Genomic DNA, 25,962 nt, shown 5'->3' with positions numbered 1-25,962 from the left:
AAATCCTTAATGATGTCACTTGGTCTTTCTGCCCTCCCTTTGAGTCTACAGGGTCAATATGACAACCCAGAAGCTGAATTTAAATTTAAAACTACCAATTTGCAACTTCTAAAATAGAAGCAGCAGAAAGTGTGTATGTGTGATTTCATACACATATATACACACACACCTCCTGTTGCGGACTGGCCTGTGCCAGATGGAACAATTTAGCTTCAATAGGAAGATGTCAATTTGTGACTAAGTGTCTCAGAACGAAAACCTCCCCAGTATCTAGCCTCGATTCTGGTAAATCAGAGCACAAGCACAGGTCTCTGCCTGCCAGGGGACTTGAACCAGTGCACCAGATGTCTCATTAATGCCTGCTGTCAGCTGCTCAAATGTCACTGATGGGAGCTTCTCTCTCCACAGCCACTGTTTTAATGATAAAGATTATGCATTGATGTCGTTGTGCTCCTGGGTTAATGTGGTCGTTGGGCGAATGACAGCCATAGATCGAGTGGCCAAGCACGTCGTGGTTTCCAATGAAGAGATTGTGCTGTATGACCACCTCATCCTCTGCACTGGACTGCAGTACCAGGTGAGGACATACTCGGGGAGCTCAGTGAAAGACGATGAATATGTTTAATGGGGACACCTGCTCTTTAGGTGAGGAGAATACCTTTTCCCCTTGACAGCTGTCACTCTGTTCATGAGTGTCCTGCGAGGCCCATGTGTGTGACCAGAATTGTGTCCGCAACTCTCATGGAAGCTCATTCCAAGAAAAACATTCTGCTCAAGGATAAAAATCACAGCAAGTTGGAGAAATGTCATTCTGTAAGCTGTTGTCCAAAAGTCTAACACTTAACGTTCACGAGAGCAGACATAAGCAGCATGCATTTGTGGGAAATTAATTTATGCCTCAAGAGGCTAACATTTGGTGAGGTGATGGGCTCATGTGTAAGTGAAAGTATTTCAAACACGTGCACCTTCTGTCAACCCTTATTTTAATTTGCCTCTTGGTTTTAAATCTAGGAAATGTGGCTGATTGATTATCCACTCACCCTGCTGCCCATTCTAATTCTCAAGCTGCATTTAAAGAAAACATTGCTGGGTGCCTCTGAAACTGTTCCACATCTTAGGGCAACACACATCTTAATGTTTTCATTTTGTCACACGCATTAGCATTTCATGTGGTCCACAAAAATGGGATGCCTCATTCATGAAAAGAGATTTGTAACTCAAAGATGGCTGTCTTTAATTACATTTAACCTCCCCCTTCCCCCAGGATCTGGGTAGACCTCCCCATAGTGGATTTGCTCCTAATGAGTATGTAGTAACCACCTCCACCTCAGGCCCCACTGTGTTTTAGCTGATCCTGTCTGAGGCCATCATGTGAATGTTCATGGATTTGACATGGCTCATGTGTTCAGTTTCCCTTATACAAATGAGCCTGGGGAGACAGACAGCTGAGAAACTCCAAACACTAGGTTCCCAACTGTGGTTACACATTGAGATGAAGAGCATTGAGATTACCTGAGGCTCTTGTGAAATACACCCATACCAGGATCTGCACACACACACACACACACACACACACCTGGCCCAAGAGTTTGTTTTCATTTTTCTGGTCTGGGGCCCAGTCATTAGCATTCCAGATGATTCAAAAACTAAGCTGAGAACTACTGATTTGAATTTTCTCTATCTCAGCCCTCCATCTGTAGTTAGAACAGTACTTCTGAACCTGCCCTCTAAGGCCCACACAGGCCCCTGAACAATTGTTAAAATGCTAATTCTGAGCAGTGGATGGAGGGGTGGTGAGGGCTGAGAAGCACAGTTCTAACAAGCTCCCAGGTGAGACAGGTGCTGCTAGTGGATGAATCACACTGGGGGCATCAAGGCAGGGCTCATCCTTCTTTATTCTACCCCTCCCCCCTTTTCATTTAAGACATATAATTCTTTAAGTATAAACAGAATTTTATTTTCTGGTTAAGGGATAAAAATTAACTGGAGAAAAATATTAACTGGAAGAATAGCCATTTTGACACACATATATTCCCCTTTTAAACCAGAGGAAAATACTATGTATGCTTTTAGCTTGTTCCCCTTTCACCTGCCCTGCCAAGTTCCAGCTGCTGCCTGCAACTGCGTACTTTGGGAAATGTGAGTGGAAGACCTGGCCAGCTGTCCAGAGTGTCGGGCATCTGCCCATGTGTGTCCAGCTGCCCCTACAGCTTTAGTCTGTGGCACATTAAGCTCTTGCCCTTTCTACAACAGGAAAAATGAAATGAAGAAGTGATAAAGGGAGTTCCAATTTAATTTTTCCTGAAGGACATAAAAATTAAAGGTACATAGAGCAATGCAAAAAATGGCAGCTGAATTCACTGAGGGGTTTCCAGTTCTTATTTCTTTTGATATTTCTTCAACTGTCTCATGGTTATGCCCCAATTATATGATTAAAAAAAATTTGAAATAATAAAGCAAAGCTGAAACTCAAAGAAGACATTTATAAATGTAATTACAAATCTGATCCTCTACTGAGATCTTTAAATGACAAGTATCATTCTAAAATGTTATATATTTTTTGCATTCAAATACATATCATTTTTTAATCAAAAATCATATGCAAATTAAAACATTAAATTATATAGCAGTATTTTGTGGGAATCACTTTGAGACATTTCTGTTGTTAGTTCTTCAATGGTACTGAAACTTTTCCTTCATCTGTCAACTCTGACATTATCTATGACCTTTCCATTTTGGAAAGTAAAGATTATCTAGTTCATGTTCAGTGTACTCTAACTTCCTTTCCACCTCCACTATTGAATTTGATTTTTTTTAACTGCTGAGTGCCTACTGGTCTTGAAAAACACTCAACAGTAAATATATGTGAGGCCCCTGAGTCACTCTATGACTCATGGAGAACAGTGCAGGGACTGTGAGGTCCCTGCCCACCCTCAGGTTTGGGTTATTTCAAAAGAGGAAGAATAAAAATGTGTCAACTCAAAGACAGGGAATCTGACACTGACCATGGGGATACTGTAGGCAGGGACTCATCAAAGTGGCAACACTAGAAAGCCAGCAGGCAGGGCAAGGACATCTAACCAAGAGAGAGAGGAAGTCTGGGCGTTAGCTAGATGTGTAATATGATGTGATCTACAGAAAGGTTAATTACATTATTGGACAAATAAGTGTGTGGCACCTGGAATGATGCAATTCCAGGGGAGAGTCTGATGCAAGCAGAAAAGAGACCTATTTACACACACGTGCGTTCCCAGTCATAGACCTGAGAAAGGTGTTGGGTTTTGACAGAGTTGCCATGAGGAGGTATCGCTGAATTTGAGGGTGATTAAAGTGGTAAACAACAGCATGCACTGACACATAAGTGACCATTTTAAAGCAAGGCTACAAGTACTTTGATGCTTCTCCCATTTGAGAGATGGGGGTTTATGTCCTTATGCCCCGCCTTGAATATGGACAGGCTTGTAAATGTCTTGACTGAGAGGATACAAAGGAAGTGATGTGGCATGACTTCTGAGGCCAGGTCACAAGGGTCATTCAGCCTCTCCTTATTTGTAGGGGCTGTCACTCCTGAAAGCTTGAACTGCGTCAGGAGAAGCCCAGATACTCTCTAATCCCTATTCTGGAAGTACCATGTATGGGTGCTCAATTGATAGCTCCAGTCATGTGAATAAAACCATTTCAGACTCTCTATACCAGACCATTCACCAGCTGGATGTCAACAAGTGATCTCTATATATAATATACAGAATAAAAGAATTATCTAGTCACACCCTACTCAAATTTCTGACTCACATAATCATGAAAAGTATTAAAGTGGTAGGTATTAACCACTAAGTTTTGGTGTGAGTTCGTTGTACAGCAAGAGGAAGCTGCAACAAAAACTTTAGGTGGAATGTGGAGAAAGGAATAATATCTGGAAAAATTAAGGAAAAGAACATACTTTTGGCAATGTTCCAAAATGCAGTGTGCTTTTGCACAGCATAAATAAATTCACCTTCCGGCAGAGGGAAAGTAAAAAGAAGAATGTATCATTCATGTAACCAAAGGGGAAAAGAGACCCACAATGTTTAAAAGGATGTATAAATCAGAAGTGGATAAAGAAAAAACCCACGACAGTTATAATAATAAATGTCAAGGTTTTAAACAACCCTCATAAGATCAAGACTCTTTTTATACTAAATTTAACATGCAAAAGAAATGCAAACAAAATGGCACCCACAGTTTAAAAATGAAGATAATGAAAAGTGCACCATCAACTGTTCACAAAGATCACAAAGAGCTGACAAGACTCAACAAAAACAAAATAAACAGTCCAGTCAAAAAATGGACAAAGAGGTAAAAAGACACTTCTTCACAGGGGTATGAAACTGCCAACAGGCGTATGAAAAAAATCACTTATAATCAGGAAAATGCAAATCAAAACCACAATGAGATGCCAGCTTACACCAGTGAGAATGGCACTTATTAAAAAAAATATAACAACAACAAATGTTAGTGAGGATGTGGAGAAAAAGGAACTCTCCTGCACTGCTGGTGGGAATGCAAACTGGTCCAACCACTATGGAAAGCTGTGTGGAGGTTCCTAAGACTGCTAAAAATGGAGCTTCCATATGATCCAGCAATTCCACTCCTAGGAATCTACCCAAGGAACAAAAACCCATTAATTCAGAAGGGTAACTGCACCCCTATGTTTATTGTAGCACTATTTACAGTAGGAAAGATATGGAAACAACCCAAATGCTGGAAAATGGATGACTGGATCAAGAAGATGTGGTAAATATACATAATGGAATACTATTCAGCAATCAAAAAAATATAAGCTGATAACATTTACAGCAACATGGATGGAGCTGGAAGGGATTATGCTAATGAAATAAGCCAGAAAGAAAAAGAAAAATATGGGATGGTTTCACTTACAGACAGAACGTTGGGGAACCAAATATGGATCAGGAAGCAAATGTAATTATAATAAATTAAAAATTAAAATCAACAGGCAACTATAAATCAGAGACATACAGGGGAGGAGGTGGGAAAAGGATCAAAACAAGGGTAGAAAGAGCACAACGGACTAATGTGATGGTGCACGGGTGAACTGGTGGTGGGAATTTTACAGAGACGACACCTGAAAGGAGAAAGCCACATTGTACAAAATGATGATGTAAAATATATATAATATTTAAAAATTTTAAATAAAGTTATATATGTATAGCAAAAAAAATCTTTTTAATAATATAATAGTTTATTTTTACATCATTTTGTGCCTTTTCCCATCTCATTTGTAATACCCATTGGCTTCCCATCACCAAATCACCATCACCATAGTCCAGTGCACTTCTCTTCCCTCATCGTTTTTGATCCCATTCCCCATCCCACCCCCGTAAAATGTCTCTGGTATTTAGTTGTTCATTATTATTATTATTTTCTCCCCTGGTCCTTTATACTCCTCCAATGAGTGAAATCATCTGGTATTTTTCCTTTTCTTTCACTAAGCGTGATCCCTTCCAGTTCTATCCATGTTGCTGCAAAAGGCATGTGTTTATTTGCAAAAAAAAAATATATATATATATATAAAGTGTACCATCAGAAGGTATCAGACAAATTCAAATAGCTTTACTAAATAGCAGGAACATTAATATCCAGCAAAACAGAATTAAGTAAAGAAAGAAAAACCTTTCATGCTAACAAAGGATAACATTCATACTGGAGATACATACAGCATTCATAAGCCCCTTCCATGTTGAAGATGATACTGTCAATATGTTACACAAATGGAAGTCCTAAATTCATTTCTTAGAGTCACACTTAAAACAGAGGAAGAACAAGCTGAGACAATTTCAACCATCCAAGATGGTTGGCCAGAGGGCTAATGACTCAGGGTGGCTGTCCTCAAATCTGTAAAGGTTATCAAGGTAGAAAACAAATTTAACTGGCACATCATGGCCCAAGGAAGCAAATTTAGGGGAGACGACCAGCAGTAAATGCCCCCTCCTGGGAAGCAGCAGCATGCTGGCCAGCATCAGGGCCCTTGTGAAGGGGTAGGAACCTGTCTGAGGGTGGGTGCTAATGATGTAACCTTGTAGTAACCCTCCAAAGTCCATGCTGTTTGCTTCCTGGTTTTATAGATGAGTGAGTTGAAGTTTAGATAATCCATCTGAGGTCAAACATTAACAAAGTGACTGACTAGGATTTGCACCAGGTGGTCTGGTTCCAGAACACAAGTATTCTACCACTGCCTGTTTCTCCCCTTCTCCTGTTTCCTTTCTCACCTGCTCTCCCTCTTTCATAGATGTGGTACATGGATTACACATGATGGCTTTTGAAAGTCTTTAAAACACAGACATTCTAGAGCATATTGTTACAGAATAGTTTTAAGTTAAATAAGCAATTTAAAAGTAAAATGAAGTTATTTTGTTCTCTCATTAAAAGTGGAGAAAAGCAACTCAGGTTTGGTAAGACAGCTCCCTGATACCAGGCCCTTCTATCTTGTGTTCATTGTCTTAAAAATGTGACTTCCAACCTCAAATAACTTTTTTAAAAAAGATTTTATTTATTTATACATACTGAACTGGGGTACAGGCCAGAGGTGCAGAGGTGGTGAGAGGATTCATCAGAGACAGAGTGGGGAGCAGAACTGGCAGATTGACAAAGTGCACTGCTGAGGGGAACAGTGGGTGGGGTCAGGAGAGGTCTGCCACACCATGTGGTCACCTCCGGGGCAGGGAACCAACTAGAACTGAAGTGGCCACAGCTTGGCTTAGCTTCACAGTGGTGCGCTCCAACTCTCTGCGCCACCAGGGATGGCCCCCAAACTCAATATCTTGAAGTAGTTGTTGACTCATTTGCAAGAAGTAGGCAGGAGGAAGGACAAGAGCAAAATGACTTTTCTAGTTGCCTGACCCACTCCTGCTTATAGTTCTATCTTTTGTCATGAGTAGGGCAGGGTAATCTTTCAGCTGGGCATATATGTCTCAGGAGAGTGTTACTAGGAAAAAAAAAAAAAAGGAAAATAGGTTTTTGGATCAGTTTCCAAGCAATTCTTACCACCATAAGTTATTAACTTGCTCAGGGACTTGGGGGTGGCCAAAGGGCTCCCGCCAGTCAGTGAATCATCTGATGTAATGATTGAAAATATCATTCATCAGTTAGTGGGAATTAAGTTAGTGGCAAGAGAGCACTCTATTTTGGCTAGCCAGCACTGATGGTGCTTCTTTATTAAATGTATACATACCCTGGAAAAAGGCACAAAATGTTGTAAAAACAAACTATTATATTATTTAAAATATATACACACACATACATATATATCTATATATATACAAGTTCACCTATTAAACTCTGTTCCCTCCCAACTTTGATGACATCAGATGAATTGATCCCTATAAAGATCCTTTTTTATTTATTCAGTTCTGCTAAACTCTGTGTGGACAAATCAATTTGACTTGGAATTTAAACCCCTGGCTTTAGTTTTTCGTATTCTGTGAAAACGCCATTGTGAGACTATGAAAAACATATTATTCCCTTAATCTTTCTTTAACTTTTCTAGTTCTATAGAGCTTAGAAATGATGAAAACAGCATCACATATTTAAATGCCCACAGAATCATATGGAATCTAAGAATGCAGTTACATTTCAGGATTGGAGTAAACTGATTTTCATTTTGGACCTCATTCTCTTTTCTCTGCTTTGTGCTTCATCTAAACACCCACCATTTGAAAAGATAACTCATTGAAAGTTTTATAAATTGAAGAGCCCTCAAATTACTCTAACTCTGCCATTTTCTGCTAAAGTCTTAAGTATGACTTACTAAACTGGTATAGTGTTACCCAAATTTCATTTTCTTTTGTGCTACAGTGATCATTGTGGTTCCAGTGAGATTTCAAATTGTTGAAAGCATGGTAGTCAGTTTTATGTACGTCAGACCTCTGACTCAACTGCTCAGTTAACTGCCTTACAACTTTGAGTTTATTGGTACCAAAATTGTAGTATAATATTGCCAAGAAAGTTCTATTGCTGGTAAGAAAGTTCACCTCCACAATTTTGCAGTAAATAAAAATATCTTATTGGGGTTGTTCCATTTTGTTAAATACAGCCTCTTCATTACTTCATACTCTGCAGTGAAAAAAGGACAGCTAGCATTAAAAATTGATTTTTAATATTTAACCCAATTTGAAATTAAGTATGTTCTAGTAATATGCCAAAGCTTTACAGTTTCTACTGAGAAAACCAAAAAGTTTCCTAAATATTATGGGGAATTTAATGAAGCCTCACTTGTTTGAGTGCTATCAGTATTCACTTCTACCCAGCATAACAAGGCATTTTCTGAATCTTGTACCCATTTTAGTCCTTTCTACAAGTGAACTCTCCATCACAACATAAAATGATCCCTGCTTCTCAGCCCTTAAGTTTCATACCACCATTGAGTACAGGACAGTTTGTGTGAGTCTTCTAACAGAGGCCTTCTAACAAAGTTGCCTTTAAGCCTTGCTCTGAGTGTTCATCTTTCACATAACCTCTACTTGGCAGCAAAATAAAAATTGAAGGGACAAAGTGGTGGCCCACTGAGCAGGCCCATGCTATTGTATTGTTGTAATTGGCTTTGATGTGGTGAAACAGTCACATAGTGATGCTTTTAATTCAATCCAAGATAATAATAATAATAATAAATTAGAAATCCATGTGAAAAAAAAAGCTATCTAGCTTTTTTTTGAGAAATTAGTTATGACCATTTTGAACCCATACTCCGCTCTGGCAACAACTGGATCATGACTGGATACTTCAGCCAGAGGGTGGACATGGGCCCTTCCAATTTGTCACAGTTTCTGGGACACCAGAAGTATGTCTCTCCATCCTATATTGTGCTTTCATGGTTGTTTGCCCTATTGCTGAAAGAAGTCTCTATTTCTACTCACATTTGCAGCCAAAGTCAGAGGCAGAAGTTATTATACTGGGGTCTGTGGAGGGTAGTGGGAGAAAGGGGACTTCTCTAACAAAGTGAGGAATAATCCTCTCCTACTCCCTCATTTTCTTTTTTGGCTTGCCCCTGTTGCTGTAAAGATTATTTTCAAAAAAGAAAAAAAAAAAAGCCAGGTCCATGTGTTCCTCTTGCAGGAAGAGGTGAATTCTAGTCTTCCTCCCCTTAAGCCTAGGTATGAGTGGAATATGGTAGAAGAGACACTGACTTTCAAGACTAGGTTAGAAAAGCACTTGGAGCTTTCTGTACTGTTCCCTCTCTCAGAACACTTGCCTTTAGGCCGTTATGCTGTGAGGAACTCCAGGCCATGCAGCGAGGCCACAGAGAGGTGTTCTAGCCAATAACCCCGCTAACATCCCACTCCTTGGCCAGAATCAACTGCAAGATATACAATGACAACTTTCTCCTATACCCAGATTATTTTAGGAGGGAAAGAAAAAAGACTGATGACCTCCAGATGATCCCAGTCTCTAATCATCAGGTTACTCCACCTTCAAGTCTTCTCAATTGAGGCCTCTCACATTGTGGAACAGAGACACTATCCCCCACCTTTCCCTGTCTGAATGACTTACCTACAGCATCTGTAAGCCTAATAAATGGATATTTTGCACCACTGAGGCAGATTTGAAAAAATCATTCCTGTGTTTGGTTTTTTCAGTTAAAAAAAACTGATTGTAACTAGGGGCAGAAAAAAGGCATATCCATGCTGGGTATTGCTACAGTTATTTAATTAGTCTGATACTGTATCAGCTCTTTACTGGTTATCACTGAAATAAGATTGTCTTTCTAACATACCTCAGGTCCCATGTCCCACAGGGGCTGATATTAATCAGCACCTGACAAACAGGGAGATTCCAAGTGACTGGAAGAAGAGATACTCTGACCAAGTTCCTCGCAATCATTTCACTCTCAATGATGAAGAAGATTGCTTTGAGGCACTGACTTGGATAAGGAACAACTCCATCATCACAGAAGGTAAGGATGTTGGTAACTGTGCATCTTTTCAGAATAGCATTTTATTTTTATAATGAGTCTCATTCTTCATCTAGTTCCAGTATATAATTAGTGCCTAATTAATTCCAACCAAATCATTCATCTGTCATGCTTTGTTTTCCAGATTAATTTACAACTTGTTGTCATTTTTGGATACCCAGCATGTTTACTGGGGGAAGGAAAAAGGCTTGAGATAGTTTAATTATCTATAATTATTTTATTACACAAAATGAATATCCGAAGAGCAAAGCATGGCTAAAATCATTAACTAATTAAAGAATAATTTAATAAGCAAACATGTGTAGCAATTATATGGAAAATATGTCTTCTTTTGTGAAGCTGAAAAGACCTAGGAAGAAAAAGAAAGGTCTGTGTTGGAGGGATCTTTTCTTCTCTTCACAATCCATTGTTCTCTTTCTTGGTGTTGTCTGCATGGTCCTTCCCATTAATACACATTTGAGTTGCATGCCACTTTTTGAATCAAAATGAGACAGTGAAACATTTGTACCAAATGTTTGTGCCACTGTGAAGTGCTTTCTCAAACATCTTCCTCTCATTGCTTGGATTAAAATGAAATTGTTTGACATGTAGACCAACCAGAAGAAGGTCTGGCTCCCTATTTGGTTTTAACTGAAACCTGAGAGTCAAAATTTGGGTATGACCTGGTGCAACCCCTTCTTTTTGCCTCTAGGTAAAGAGCACAGTTAGGATCAACGACATGGCTGGGGTGTACAACCAGTCATGGGGAGTGGGATTTGAACTCACATGTTCAAATCAGTCTCACTAAGGGCCTGGAGTATGGGGATCAATATGTAAAATTAAACATGCTTATTTAATGTGCCCATTTAAGAATAATTTAAGTATGCAACTAATAATTGCATTATTTACATGCAGTTACTGTGCTGAAATTAAGTGTAATTTGATGCTATAGGCTATTTGCATCTAAATTCATAAGACAAATATTCACATTGGCTGATAGTTTTTTCTTACATGTTTTCTTACATCAAGTTTTTGGAATCAAGGGTAAACTGATTTCATAAAGTTTCGGGGAAACAGTCCATATTCTTTTGAGTATGAAATAACGTGTGTAACCTAAAAGTTGGACAGAAGTCACATGAAAAATCAACTGAGTCTAAAACCTTTGGACAGAGGTGAGGTATATAGGTATATACCATTCATTCAGATTTAAAATTTGTCCTAAAATACTTTTATATTTGCCTCAGAACTTGACAATGTTTTCAGTTTTGTATCTATGTGTATTTAAATCTATTTCAACATTATTCTCATTCTTTAATGACTGTCCAGTGACTTACATAGACTTGGGGAATTCTCTGATCTGGGGGTTGGCAAACTTTTACTGTGAAGGGCCAGATGTAAATATGCAATGTCTTGGAAGGCCATAATGAGCTCTGCCCATCACTTGTTTTTGCCATTGCAGCAACAACAAAGTTAAAGACAATATGTGAACAAATTAGCATGGCTGTGTGCCAGTAAAATTTTATTTACAAAAATAGGTGAGTGATAGAATCTTACTTTTATTTGTGACAAATCATGACCATGCCATCAATTCCAGACCTTAAATGTAACCTAAGCCCCCCAAAGCACAAAAGATAATAGTTCAATATAAAAAACAGAGTGTCTTAAAACTGTGCTGAATCCTATTAAAACACAGTGTATTAACTTTGTTGACTCTTTGGGGGATTAAGAGTGAAGAGCTTTTTAACCAAGAAAAGGGTCTTTGAAAGTGGCGATACAAGTTCTTAAGTTGAATATTTATGTGGGGGATTTAGAAATCCCAAAGTAAGAATTATTATGTTCTTCTTTGAGTGTCTGCTTTTTCAAGCTATTGATTCTCAGATGGGGAAAGCATCAGAATTATTCTGTCGACTACTTGTCAAAAATAGACTAGTGCCCATTTCAAGGGAAATTCTTATAAAATATTTTAAACTGTCTCTCATCAACCACAGTATAATATCCCTTAAGTCCCTGGTTTTGTCCACTGAATAACCAGAAAAAGAAGTATGAATAAATGAGTTTCTTGTCTTAAAGATAAACTTTTTTCCCCAGGAAGGGCATCTGATGATACTCCTAGGGGACTTCCTAACAGTGTTCCTAACACTCTGATACTGGGCCCAGGTTGGCAGTGCTCTGAGAAATCCAACTTGGCTAGGTTAATTGAACTCTGCATAGGGACCCTTTTCAAATGGCTTCTCATGTGAGAAAAATTAGAAAGAAAGTGTTAGCCTCCTGCCTTAAGAAGCTCTTTGTTGCTTTTCCATAATTAGAGTCATATTTAGACTTGAATATAATTAGCCCCATTCTGGGATCAAATGAGATAAGTAAGATATTACATGTCCAAGTCAGGCCGGTGTCTCATACATAGTGAGAGTTCAATAATCCAGGCTGTTAATCAGCATTACTATGTCTACATGTGATGGAGTAGTTGTTTCACACCGAAAGCTCCCCAGTGTGTAAGTAAGTCTCAGCCCATGCAGTCCTGGTGAGAGGGAAACCCAGGACATAGTCTACACAAGACAAGAATCCAGGCATTCTGGGTGCCAGCAGATGGCAGTGGGGTGCTCTGGCCTTTCTAGAGGCTGTGAAGTTTTGAAGAAGGCCTCTTAAGGAAGGGGGATTTGAGCTAAGCCTGAAAGATGAGCATGACAAGCAAATGGAGAGAGAAGTTGGGGGAGTTTGAATTGTATCCAAAAGCTGATGGTCCAGCAACTTAGGCAGGCAGACTGTGTAGAGGGCAGAAGTGGAAGATGAAGGCAGAGGACTGAGGGGACAACCTCAGTGTTTGGCCAACTCTATGTTCAGTTGGTTGCTTTTTAGTGTGTGTCCAGTGCACAGCACACCAGACAGGAAGGTGAATCCCTCTAGTAGAGAAAGTGCTCTAGTAAGAATGGGTCAGGGGAGGTCAGAATAGCTTGTTGAAAGTGAGGCAGCCTTGCCTCCAGGAAGGGAGGAAGCTGTAACCTTTTGCTCTGTTTGGCGACTCTGTTGGCACAGTGCTTGTTGGTTAATTCCAAGTCAATTATGGAATGATTCTATTTCTATTTGAAGCTACAAAGCAGAATTCTGGGATATCATGAATGCATTCCTGTATACATCACCATCTCTCTATCTGGTGGTTCTTGCCCCCACAAGGGGGCACATTAGTAACACTAGGGGGAATGTGGACTTTAAAAAAAAAAAAAGATCTATTTATTTATGCATACAGAGCTGGGGTACAGGCCAGAGTTGCAGGGGCGATGAGAGGGTTCACCAGAGACAGAGTGGGGAGCAGAACAGGCAGATCATCAAAGTACACTGCAGAGGGGAGCAGCAGGCGGATCAGGAGAGGTCTGCCGCGCCATGTGGATCACCTTGGGGCAGGGATCGAACTCATGCTGAAGTGGCTTTAGCTTCTTAGTGCTGTGCTTTAACCCACTGCACCACCAGGGAGGGCCAAATATGGACATTTTTGAAGACACTTTTGCTCCCTTCTGGCTTGCTTCCCCCTTTCTCAACAGTTCAGTGTGGATATTGACAAGAGGGATCTGAGGACAAGGCCCCTCTCAAAAAGAAGAGAAATTGGGAGAGTTTGACCTGTATCACAGGAGAAAATATCTTATTGTTTGTAAGTTAGTCTAATGTCCATCCAAGAATCACCCCTCTAATCCTGGGAAACTCCAGGCCTAGCTTTGCTGAAGCGAGGACTTGAGAAAGGGGTCTTGTTTACCAAAGGCAGTAGAGGTCTTCTAGAAGGGCAGGTGGATGTTGAAATGCTGGGATGGTCACCAGGATGTCAGTTCTTCTCTGAATTACTGCCCATCGAAACTACAGATATCCCTGCAAAGCAAAATCACTGTTTTGTCATACCCCTTCTGCCTCCAAAGTAGAAACCACTGTTCTCTAGTAGAATTAGTCCAGTCTGAAGGAAATGGCTTTCTGGGCTCTAGACTTGGATGGATTTCTACATGTAAATTATCCTCAACTATGAGAACTGCTCCAGTATCCTAGAGAATAGCTGACATCACTGGCTCAAATGCTGCTTTCAACTGCAGACAAAACCCGTAACGTTCAGCTGGGGGTTTTAGAGAGAACCCAGCAACCTAATACATTATAGCAGTTTATGGCATTAATTGAAACTAATTGAAATTCATCTGCTATTACCTCTGTACTTTCCATGAAAATGAAAAGTAGGATGAAAGTAAAATTTAAAAAATTAATAAATAAAACTGCTTTAATGGCCTGAAATGGATCAATTATTTTCATCTTCAGCTAAATACAGTTTACTGTCTTATTAAAAGCATGTTTGTAGGAAAAGTATAGCATTAAAATTGCAGTGCATGAATCACTGAACACAGTTTTTGTTATGCTATATCTAATATGTTCTTCCTTTTTCAATTTGGCAGAACAAAATGGGACAGGTCAGGCTTGGGTCCTAGAAATCTTGTGATTTGACTTATAAAAAAGAAAAAGAATATCTCCATGTTTATTCATGGACATAATACATTTTATGTGTGTATTTCACAATTTATTAATATTCTATTTTATCATTTAAAATTCATTATCTAGTTGCTAGCTAGTAATACAGATTAAATGACAATTACAGCATTTTTTTTAGTGTCATGTAACATATTCATTTGCAATTAAGTAGTGGTGTAAACACTAGTTCTAAAATTAGACTTGGCAGGTCTGAATCCTGCTGAACCATTTCATGCTGTGTTACATGGTCTCTGTTACTTAACCTTTCAGTGTCCAATTTTTTCATTGACCTAATCTGAGGATAGATGAAGTCATACATAATCATTCTATCTCTTTTGAAAAGGAAAAAGATAAATCATTGTACATTAAATGTAGTAGAATATGTAAATATATATCAGAGCAATTTAAATGTGTGAATTATAAAATGTAGTGTTTAATTCTTGTTTTCTTTGGCCAAAATTTTAATATTTATGAGGAAAAATTCATGTTAAGATATGAATTAGAACAAATTAATGTGCATAAATCACTTTTTTAAAAAGATTTATTTATTTGTGCGTACAGAACTGGGGTACAGGTCAGAGGTGCAGGGGTGGTAGGAGAGTTCACCAGAGAGAGAGTGGGGAGCAGAACAGGCAGACCATCAAAGTACACTGCTGAGGGAGTAGCCGGCCAGTCAGGAGAGGTCTGCCACACCATGTGGATCACCTCTGGGGCAGGTGGGATCAAACTCATGCTGAAGTGACTTTAGCTTCTTAGTGCTGTGCTTTAACCTGCTGCACCACGAAGGAGGGCCCTCAAACATTTATTTTTTTGTATTCCCATTTTTTTTTCCCCTTTCTATCAAGAAGAGAAGAATTCTCTTACAGGAGGATTCTTTATAATGGAGGATTGAGTGTGGTGATGGAATGGCAGTCATGCATACTTTCTGGGTGGTTAAAGTTAAAGTATTCTGTTCAGAAGAGTAAAGTGCTTTTTAACGTCTACTAAAAATAATTTTTTCAAAGTTTATTATACTACAGATAAAATCTGTTACTAAAATGATTAACACTATATTGTACTTTTTGAACTTAATAGGGAGTTCAACTTAACTTTTCAATTCTGTAAACCATATTACCATTAAAAATCTGTGAATTTTCCTCCACAGAAAAACTAATTAAAATAATAAGCCAATTTAGTAAGGTAGCAGGATACAAACTCAACACACAAAAATTGGTAGCCTTCTTACATGCAAACAATCAACTTGAAGAAGAAATTAAGAAAACCATCACATTTACAATTGAAACAAAAAATTAAATACTTGGAAATAAACTTAACCAAGGAGATAAGTTACCTATGCAAAGAAAATTATAAAACATTGTTAAAAGAGGCCCTCCCTGGTGGCGCAGCGGGTTAAAGCACTGCACTAAGAAGCTGAAACCACTTCCGCATGAGTTCGATTCCCACCTGCCACATGGTGGAGGTAACCACATGTTGTGGCAGACCTCTCCTGACCCACCCGCTGCTCCCCTCAGCAGTGTACTTCGTTGATTTGCCTATTCTGCTCCCCACTCTGTCTCTGGTGAAGTCATTTGCCACCCCTGAGTCTCTGGCCTGTACCCCAGTTCTGTATGCACAAAATAAATAAATCTTTAAAAAAAAAAAAAGAAATAGAAGACACAAAGAATTGGAAAGACATCCCCTGCTCATGAATCAGAAGAATTAACATTATTAATTCTTAATCCATTAATTCTAATGGCCATACTATTGAAAGCAATTTGTAGACTCAGTGCAATCCCAATAAAAATCTCAATGACATTCTTCAAAGAAATAGAACAAATGTTGATGAAATTCACATGGTACCACAAAAAAAAAAAACTTCAAATAACCAAAGCTCTCCTGATAAAAAAGAAGGAGAATGAAGGTAGCATACTCCCAGACTTCTAACTACAAGACATAATAATTAAAACAGTATGGTACTGGAACAAAAACAGACACACAGACCAATGGAATCAAACAGAGAACCCAGAAATAAAGCCACATATAAATGGCCATCTCTTCTGTATCAAAGGAGCAAAGAATATGCAATGGAACAAAGACTGTTTGTTCAATAAACAGTGCTGGAAAAACTGGACCACCACATGCAAAAGAATGAAACTAGACAACTACCTCACACCATGCACAAAAATCAGCTTAAAATGGATAAAAGAATTAGATATAAGACCTAAAACTATAACATATATAGAATAAAATAATAGGTAAAACACTATATAACACACATTTTGGTAAAACCTTTAAAGACTCATCCCCCAAAGCAAAGAATGTGAAGGAAAGATAAACACCTAAGATTACATCAAACTAAAAAGCTTCCATATGGCAAAAAGAAACATTACCCAAAACAAAGAGACATCTACTGGTTGAGAGAAAATTTTTACACACAACTCTTAAGGGACTAATCACAAAAACCTACAAAGAGCTCACATGACTCAAATAAATAAATAAACAATCCAGTCAAAAAAATGGGCAGAAGAGGTTAAAAACACATTTCTCAAAGAGAAAATGCAAATGGCCAACAGGTATATGAAAAATATTCAACATCATTTGTAATCAGGGAAGTGCAAATCAAAACTACAATGAGATGCCACCTTACACTAGTGAGAATGGTACATATTAAAAAAACTAGCAACAAATGTTGGCGAGGGTGTAGAGAGAAAGGAACTCTTCTAGACTGCTGGTGGGAATGCAAACTGATCCAATCACTATGGAAAGCTGTGGAGGTTCCTTGAGCTACTAAAATTGGAGCTTCCACATAATCCAGTAATTCCATTCCTAGAAATCTACCCAAAGGACACAAAAAGTTTAATTCAAAAGGATACCTGCACCCCTGTATTTATTGAAGCACTATTTTTTTTTAAAGATTTATTTATTTATTCATATAGAGCTGGGGTATGGGCCAGAGATGCGGAGGGTGAGAGGCTTCACCAGAGACAGAGTGGGGAGCAGAACAGGCAGATCGATGAAGTACACTGCTGAGGAGAGCAGCGGGCGGGTCAGGAGAGGTCTGCCACGCCATGTGGTCACCTCCGGGGCAGGCGGGGATCGAACTCATGTGGAAGTGGCTTTACATTCTCAGTGCTGTGCTTTAACCCGCTGCGCCACCAGGGAGGCCTAATAGGTAAGATATGGAAACAACCCAAATGCCCAAAATTTGATGACTGGATCAAGAGATATGGTACATATACACAATGGAATACTATTCAACCATCAAAATAGGTAAACTGATGCCATTCCAGCAACATGAATAAAGCTAGAAGGGATTATGCTCATTGAAATAAGCCAGAAGGGCAAAAAAAAAAAATTTTTTTTTGGATGCTTTCACTTACAGAAGAAATACATAAGAACCACATAAAGGATCAGAAAAAAAATAACAATAAATAAAAAAGAATTAACAGGCAACTATAAATTTGAAACATTAGGGGAGGAGGGAGAAAAGGGGTCAAAATAGGAGAGAGAAGAGCACAATGAGAGAAGAGACAATGGCGATGGTGCAAAGGGTGAATTCATGGCGGGAATTTTACAGGGACTATATCCGAGAGGAGAAAGCATATGTCGTACAAAAATGAAGAATGATATAGCATATATATATATATATATATATATACACACACACACACACACACAAAGTAAAATAAACTTAACATGAAAGATGAATAAATAAATACTAGTGAGCTTTCAAGCTCCTGAAACTACTTATTCTTCCAGGAGGAGCCAGGATAATATAACTGGCATCCTTTCCACACTTCCAATAAACATAAATTGATGAAACCCCTGAATCTGAGGATAATTGACATTTTAAAATGTGATTGCCTTGTTTGGGTCGTCAAATTAAAGTTTGCTAGTACATTCCGTTACAACTTCAAAAAGTATGCACCAGAAAACAAAAAAATCCCTTTATATGAATGCCATCATTTGAAGTGGCAAGTGTTTGTGCTTTCAGCCTGAGTTGAGGAGTTAGCAGGAGGTAGTGATTTGAAACATCACTTTCACTCTCTTCACCTGGAAGTCCTTCTTTCCTCTTGGAAACACTCTTGCATCTTTTGTCTCAAAAATTGCTGCCCCCATCAGCAGTAAAAGAGTGACCAAAGTCTCCTTCATAATCACTTCCATTTGAGGAACTTTCACAAGTCATCTTAGGAGCAGTGCATGCTTGGACTCTGCTTCCTATTCAGATCTGTGATCTTAGTAATGCATAATTTATTCCCTGAAAGGAGCCACAAAGATTGACCGTCCATGAAACCTGCTATGGTTATACTCCACTATCCTTTATTTATCATTCACCATTTCAAATAGGGCAGTCTTAGCAGCCTCTGTACCCTGTCAGATCAAGTGTAAAAAACTTAGTTTATCCATTGAATAAACTGAACTGCAATGAAGATGGTGACCAGATATTTTAACATAAAATTGATAACGTGTGGAAATCTGCAGGTTTACCACCTGTTTCTCCAATATATGCATAGAAACATGCAAAGAATTTATGTGATATCTCAAATATGTGAGGGACGCTCTTATAATTTGTCAACCCTTTTTAAATATTTGCAAAGACTCCATGCATTATAAAACATCTAAGAGGTAGGGATATATTGATTAAATTGATCTCCAACTCACTGAACTTTTCTGACATTAACAGCATGACATTAGATGAACATAAATGTCATGGGAAACATATAAGTTGGGGGCTCCCTCACTCCCTCTGTAAACCATCACAGTGTTCTGTGCCAATAAACTCCAACCACACACACTGTGACAGGGACACAAGCGTTAGACACAATGTCTCTTCTAGGCAAAGCTCTTGTCACTGTTCTTTGTGATTCAGTTATCCAACCCCGCCCTTCATTTCACCACTACTTTCTTTCACCTGTTTTTAATTTTTATTTTCCTAAGTCTTACAGGAATTGAAGAAAATCTAGTCTCCTGAATCTCTCTCTGTTCTTTATGCCCCATTCTTTCTCTCTCCATTTCTTTCCTTCCCATATTCTACCAACATTTCACCTAAACATCACAACTTGGCAATTATATACCTACTAACTTCCATTAAAACTATTTTAATTTTCCTGGGTTTAAATTCCAACAATGTGATAGGAGTATTATTTGATACTGTTATATTGAGAATTTTTATTACTTCTAGGATTTTGTGAACTAGATTGGAAACATAATAATCAGATTTAAGAATGTTAAGGTGAAATGTTTTTATCTGAACGTCAGATATATAACTTATTCTAAGGAAAGCTGTGTGGAGATTCCTCAGAACACTTAAAAATGGTTCCAAAATATGACCTAGCAATTCTACTCCTAGGTATCTACCGCTAAAACACATAAACACTAATTTGAAAGGAAACCTACACTCCTAAATTTATTTCAGCACTATTTATTTATAATAGTCAAGCTATGAAGACAACCCAAATGCCCCAAAACATATGAATCAAAAACATTTTTCATGACAAAGTGTGGTCAGTGATTACTCAGCAATCAAAAAAGACAAACTCATGCCATAGACAGCAACATGGATGGAACTAGAAAGGATTATGTTCAATGAAATAAGTCAGAAGGAAAAAAGATAAATACCAGATGGTTTCACTTCCATTTGGAATATAGAGAACCTGAGCAAAGGGTCGAGAAAAAGACAGAACTAGCAAGCTGACCTAGATCTGAGGCACACAGCAAAGGAGGGGGATGAAGGGAGTCAAAACAGGGGAGAGAAGAGCACAAAGAAATATGGTGATGGTTTGTGAACGGTGTAGTGGTGGGAGAACTATATGAACTACACCAGGAACCAATTACTGTACAGAATTGAAAAATATTTTTTTTAAATAAAAAAGATTAACAAGAAAAAATAAAAGTAAAAAATATTTAGAGGACCACAGATTATGGCCCAGTTAGCTTGGATCTGATACACCTCAACATTCATCCTTGTATCCATTCAGGCAGCATATTTTTATCTGCAATTGTAGGCTAAGCACTGGGTAAGCAACCAGGGGTCACATGATGGAAGGGTGAACTTGAAGTTGCCTCACAGAGAAGCCTCAGTGTGTAGATTGTGGTGAATACAGGGAAGGAAAGTTAGAAGCTGAGGCTGACTACTCGAATCTCACCTGGTTAGGGGTTGGACCAGGTACCCAGGTATGAGTAGGCTGAGGTGAGATCTTGTCAGTTAGACTTCAAGAATGCTATACCCTCTTCTACTCATGCTAGTCAAATTACTCTGATAAGAAGTAACTATATTTTTACACCTCACTTGATTTGTACTGAAATGAATAAAACTAGTTTTTATTTTTCCTAGTGAAGTCACAAGAATGTATAACTAGCTATTCAATGAATTACCTCCATGCTTATGTCTTTTTTTCTTAGCTTATGGGAAAATTATTTATGGGCATCTGAGGAAAGCCATTGTCACTGTTAATAGCTCCCTGGTGGTGCAATGGGTTATGATGCAGCACTGCAAGCTAGCCACAGCTGCTTCAGTGCAAGTTCGATCCCTGGCCCCAGAGGTGATCCACATGGTGTGGCAGACCTCTCCTGATCCGGCCCCTGCTCCCCTGCCCCTTCATTAATCTGCCTACTCTGCTCCCCACTCGTCTCTGGTGAAGCCTCTCACCACCCTTGCACCTCTTGCCTGTAACTCAGTTCTGTATGCATAAGTAAAATAAATCTTTTTTTAAAAAACGAAGATGATGATGATGATAGGTGACTATGTATAAAAGTGCCTAGCTTTGGGCTTGATATATAGGAGTCCTGAGATAAACATGAGATGAATCCAAAAATTCCTTGCAAAATGAGGAATAATATAGGAAAAACTCATAACTTTTTGAAGATAATGGCAATATTATTCCCCCACTGAGGAGACATTTAAAAGGCAGAGGTCAAACTGGCAAAAACCAGTAGGCTGACTTTGTTACATCAGGTCTGTTTCATGTTGAAAGGGATGCGATTTTTCCTTGGCATGTTTTTACTTATATAGTAAAAATTTTTATTACAATTCTACCACTTTTGATGGGTAATGAGAGAAACATAACAAATCAAACATGTTCAGATGAAAGGTGTTAGATTTAATCATACAGGTGTTTATTTAATATCTGTCCAGTGTGACTATGATGGTTTGGACTGCAGTTAGCAAACATCCACTCCCCTCCTGCACCCATAGTGGTCAGAGAGTGCTACCCATTCCCTTGGCTATGGACACGGCCATGTGACTGGCTCTGCCCAAAAGAATGTGAGTGAATGCAATACAAGGAGAGGCATGAGCAGGACTTGAGCAATAGTGTTTGCCCCTGTGCATCTGCGTCTCTCCATTGACTATGCCTCAGGTGGTCACTCCAAGAGGGATGAAAGGTACTCAGTGCAGACCTGACCCCAGCCACCACTTGAAGCCAGATCAGCTGATGTTAGCTGGCCCACAGATGGGCCAACTGACCTCCCACAAACTTCTTGTTTGAAAGTGAGTTTTGGGGGTAGGTTTGTTATGTCATGGTAAGGGCTATTATAATAGTCTCTTATTGGAGACTGGAGGGTAGGTATTGGAAATTAAACTGAAAGGCAGAACTAGAAATCAGATTATCTATTAGATAAACATCTAATCTAAATTTTAGAGATTTCATATGATGCATTACCTTTTGAAATGAAAAGCCTCATCCCCTACGGCTGCCTACAATCTGGAGGCAAACCTTCTAGAAAAGTGTTGCTTTCCAAACCCCAGCAGCATTGCAGTGCCTGGGCTTCCAAGAACCTTATATAAAGAAAGAGCCCATCTCACAGTATAGTTACTCAAAGCTAACATTAAAAAACTGGAAAAATACTAAAACTGTGAATTGCATGAGACCTAAACACTTAGATATGTTTTACTGAAAATGAATATTGTTTTGACATACATATTTTAAAAGGGCAGAAGACCTCACCCTCTGACAGCTTTTTAGGTTCAAGTTTTGGCTTTTCTGGCAGGCTAACTCATTATTGTGCCAGACAACCAGGATTCATGTTTCGCGGCAGGTGGGAGCCTCAATAATTTAAGCGAAATGTTGGCTCTTTCAGCCAAGGAAAAAGCAGCTCACCCAGGAATGTTGCATTAGAGCATCTGAATAGAGAGAATCATAATCACAAAATTGGAGCATCCTAGTGAGGGCAGGGAGGAAGGACTCTAACCCCTGGTTTCCATATTCTCCTTTAGCATTTCATATTCGAGCAATAGGAAGTATGGGAGAACTTTCTAGATGCTGTACTCTCAGAGAAGTGATCTGCAAGTTATTCTGGTTCCTTTGTTCTATGCAAATAAGACAAGCCATTACCCTCCTTTCAATTTTGAATTGAAATAGTTTTTTGCATAATTTATTCATAAATACACTTGCCATTTATTTTGCCTTATAAAAGTCCTTTTTATACTAGTTCAGAAGCATGAGAAATAAGAGAGTCAATAAATTTACCACTTCGTGGTAAAATTTTTATATCTTGCCTGAAAAGTGAGAGTCTGCAGTGGTTTCTTTTTGTGTGTGAAAAGATGAAAGTGAGAGTCTGCAGTGGTTTCTTTTTGTGTGTGAAAAGATGAAACTGTCAATTCAATGTCAAGATAACATATAAATAGCATATAGTACTTTTCATTCATTTACTATCATAAGTCTTAAAAACTGATGACATTGATAAAATAACATAATTATGTCAGATGTTTAAGAAATATAAATAGTATAGTCTATAGTATTGTTACTATCACAATGCTCTTACAATAAGGGAGAACTATCAAGATTATTTTGTGATTTTTTTTTTAAAAGAACATTTTTCAGTCTTATTTGTGAGGGACTTTTTCCTAACCCTAGAAGTCAGGATTTAATTTTTTTTTTTTTTTAAGATACATTTACTTATGCATACAGAACTGGGGTGCAGCAGGCCAGAGATGCAGGGGCAGTGAGAAGATTCACCAGAGGCAGAGTGGAGAGCAGAACAGACAGATCGATAAAGCTCCCTGCTGAGGGGAGCAGCGGGCCAGACAGGAGAGGTCTGCTGCACCACGTGGTCACCTCCAGGGTGAGGATCAAACTCGCACTGGTGGCTTGCTGGTGGTGGCTCACTTGCAGTGCTGCGCTGTAACCCATTGCGCTACCAGGGAGGGCCAGGATTTAAATCTTTATAAAATTATCTGTTGATAATTTTTACTCAAAAGAGGAACACTTTCCTTGAAATCAACTCAATTCAACTATTAAATATTGAAATATCCATACTATCCATGTACCTGATTATTTTTTACCAAGTTCTTATGAAGATCTTGTATACATTGCAAACTTTAGTATTTTTTTCTCTTAATAAGTGTAATAAATAGGGAACAAATAAGATAAAAGGCTTTATTCTAGACAATTTCATTTAGCATAATTTCAACTTTCAAATTATAGGAACATAAATGAATGTCCTACTTCTGTGTTAGAAGTACTTGACTACTTTGTGGGATGTTTTGTGCCAATTCTTTACTAAATTATCTTGGTGTTGCTAGGTAACACCACTGGCTTCCTGCAGCTGAAAAAAAAAACCCACAAAACACCAAAAAACAAAACCTGAGAGGGTTATAGGGAGCAATTTGGTGTTATTAGCATTAGACTAATGTTGTTTTCTTCTTTTTAACTGTATATCTATCTTAACATTTCCCTGTCTTTTCTAGGGTATGTCATTGTCTACGGTAATACAATCGACGCTTACACCACGGTGGAGACACTTTTACACATGGGCGTGAAAGGCTCCTGCATCTACATGGTGCAGACTCCAGCCACCTCCACCATCACCTGCATCAACAACTACTCCGTGGAAAACGCAGTGGAGGGAGCGCTCAGAGTTGCGGGAGTCACCATCTACCATGATGCTCTCCTGGCTCAGTGGAATGAGGGCCAGAACCCAGACCCCATTCACTGTGCATGCTTCACTACACCCACCAAGCCTTTTAGACTTCCTTGCTCTGTAAGTAGGTCCCTGTGAACTTCACTCATAGCCTGGGGAAAAATGCCATTTTCCAAGAACTTGGAGTCTGAAGGATGGTGGGCAGTGACTTTATAGTCATGTTAAAGGCTTTTTTTCTATTTAGGTGATCTATTGCTGAGTAACAATCACCAGCCTCTAAGTTTAGTGGCCTGAAGCAACAAGAATTATTTATTATCATTATTGCTACAGTCCTGGAGCTTGACAAGATCAACTGTTCATTTCTTACCTGCGGTTTATAATGTGGTTAATGTTAGACTGAATGGGGAGGGAATCAAGAAGACAGGTCACACATAGAGCAAGCTGTTGATGCTAGATCAACTTTAGTTTGAAGTTTTGGCCAAAACACTTATAAATGGCCCCTTTGTTTACTGGACTTTCTCTCATTATGGTGGCTTGTTTCCTGGAGTAATGAAGATGATAGATAGATAGATAGATAGATAGATAGATAGATAGATAGATAGATAGATAGATAGATAGATGATAGATAGATAGATAGATAGATAGAAAGAAAGAATAAAGAATTTCTATTACCTCATGACCTAGTTTGACCAGTCAAGTGACATTACTTTCCCCACATTCTGTTCACATTTGAACAATACTAACTACTTGCTATGACCCAGGAGTCATACTGTATGCTTGCACTGCATTCTGAAATTTCTTATAAAGGAATGTGTCCCATTTCATAGATGAGAACACTGAGACCATGCCACCAATATACTAGGATGCCAAACCATGACAGCAGGGCCTTTATGTTTATAAAGCCATGAAATGTGTAAAGATTCAGGAAATAGCAATAGTGAGTCTTTCCTGTGAAATAGCTATAAACAGAACATCACAGGGCCTTTTGTGAGGTGTGTATAACAGCTGACAGTTATGAGTGAGGAAAGGGGCCCAGTAATCTCATGAAAAATCTGGAGACTCCACCAAATGGGAGACAGAAGTCAGTGTGTGTGAAGGTTAAGGGCATAGGTTAGCGGATTGTGATAAAAAAAAAAAATGACTGCAGCATCTAGTGGGCAAACCAGGTGGGTGGAGAAGGAGGTGGTGAGTCGAAGACAGGGCTTGTCACCCAAATGTCCTTATGTGGTAATGATAACCTTCATTCCCTCACAGTCTAGATAAGGGCTCCACCACAAAGCAACTACTAACTCACAAAAAAGATTCCTCTGGAACTTCTCATTTTGTCCTGATAATTCACAGAAATTTTGCATTCTGCTGTTTAGGTACATATATATATACATATATATATATATATATACATTCAGTACACAAATACTTATTGAACATCTACTGAATCTTAGTTTTGTCTTAGGTAACAAGGATATAACAATGAAAACAACTGAAAAAATTCATTTTATTTGTAGATAAAAAGTACATTGTTTACACAGGTGTTTTACAACAACCACTTCCCTCAAAATTGATTATCTTGGAAAAACCTGAAGGATCCTGAGACCCTCTAGTTAAGCATAATACTCTGTTTAGGAACCAGATGTATTAAAAAAAAAAAAAAACTCTCCAAATAGCCAACAGAATACATATTCTCT

The 25,962-nt window shown here is 38.6% G+C and overlaps 1 protein-coding gene across 1 annotated transcript in view; it reads left to right on the top strand.

Annotated features, from left to right (window-relative positions):
- CFAP61 (cilia and flagella associated protein 61) overlaps positions 1-25,962 on the top strand; it is a 267,799-nt gene that overhangs the window by 166,219 nt on the left and 75,618 nt on the right. Inside the window, exons 20-22 of the mRNA XM_004687139.2 lie at positions 409-577; positions 9,772-9,946; positions 24,105-24,397. Of these exons, the coding sequence (XP_004687196.1) occupies positions 409-577; positions 9,772-9,946; positions 24,105-24,397 (637 nt within the window). The remainder of the gene's footprint in view (positions 1-408; positions 578-9,771; positions 9,947-24,104; positions 24,398-25,962) is intronic.

The sequence above is a fragment of the Condylura cristata genome, unplaced genomic scaffold (genome assembly GCF_000260355.1).
Source record: "Condylura cristata isolate star-nosed mole 26May11 unplaced genomic scaffold, ConCri1.0 scaffold00022, whole genome shotgun sequence".
NCBI classification, from domain to species: Eukaryota; Metazoa; Chordata; class Mammalia; order Eulipotyphla; family Talpidae; genus Condylura; species Condylura cristata.
This window is presented reverse-complemented; position numbering and strand designations above follow the sequence as displayed.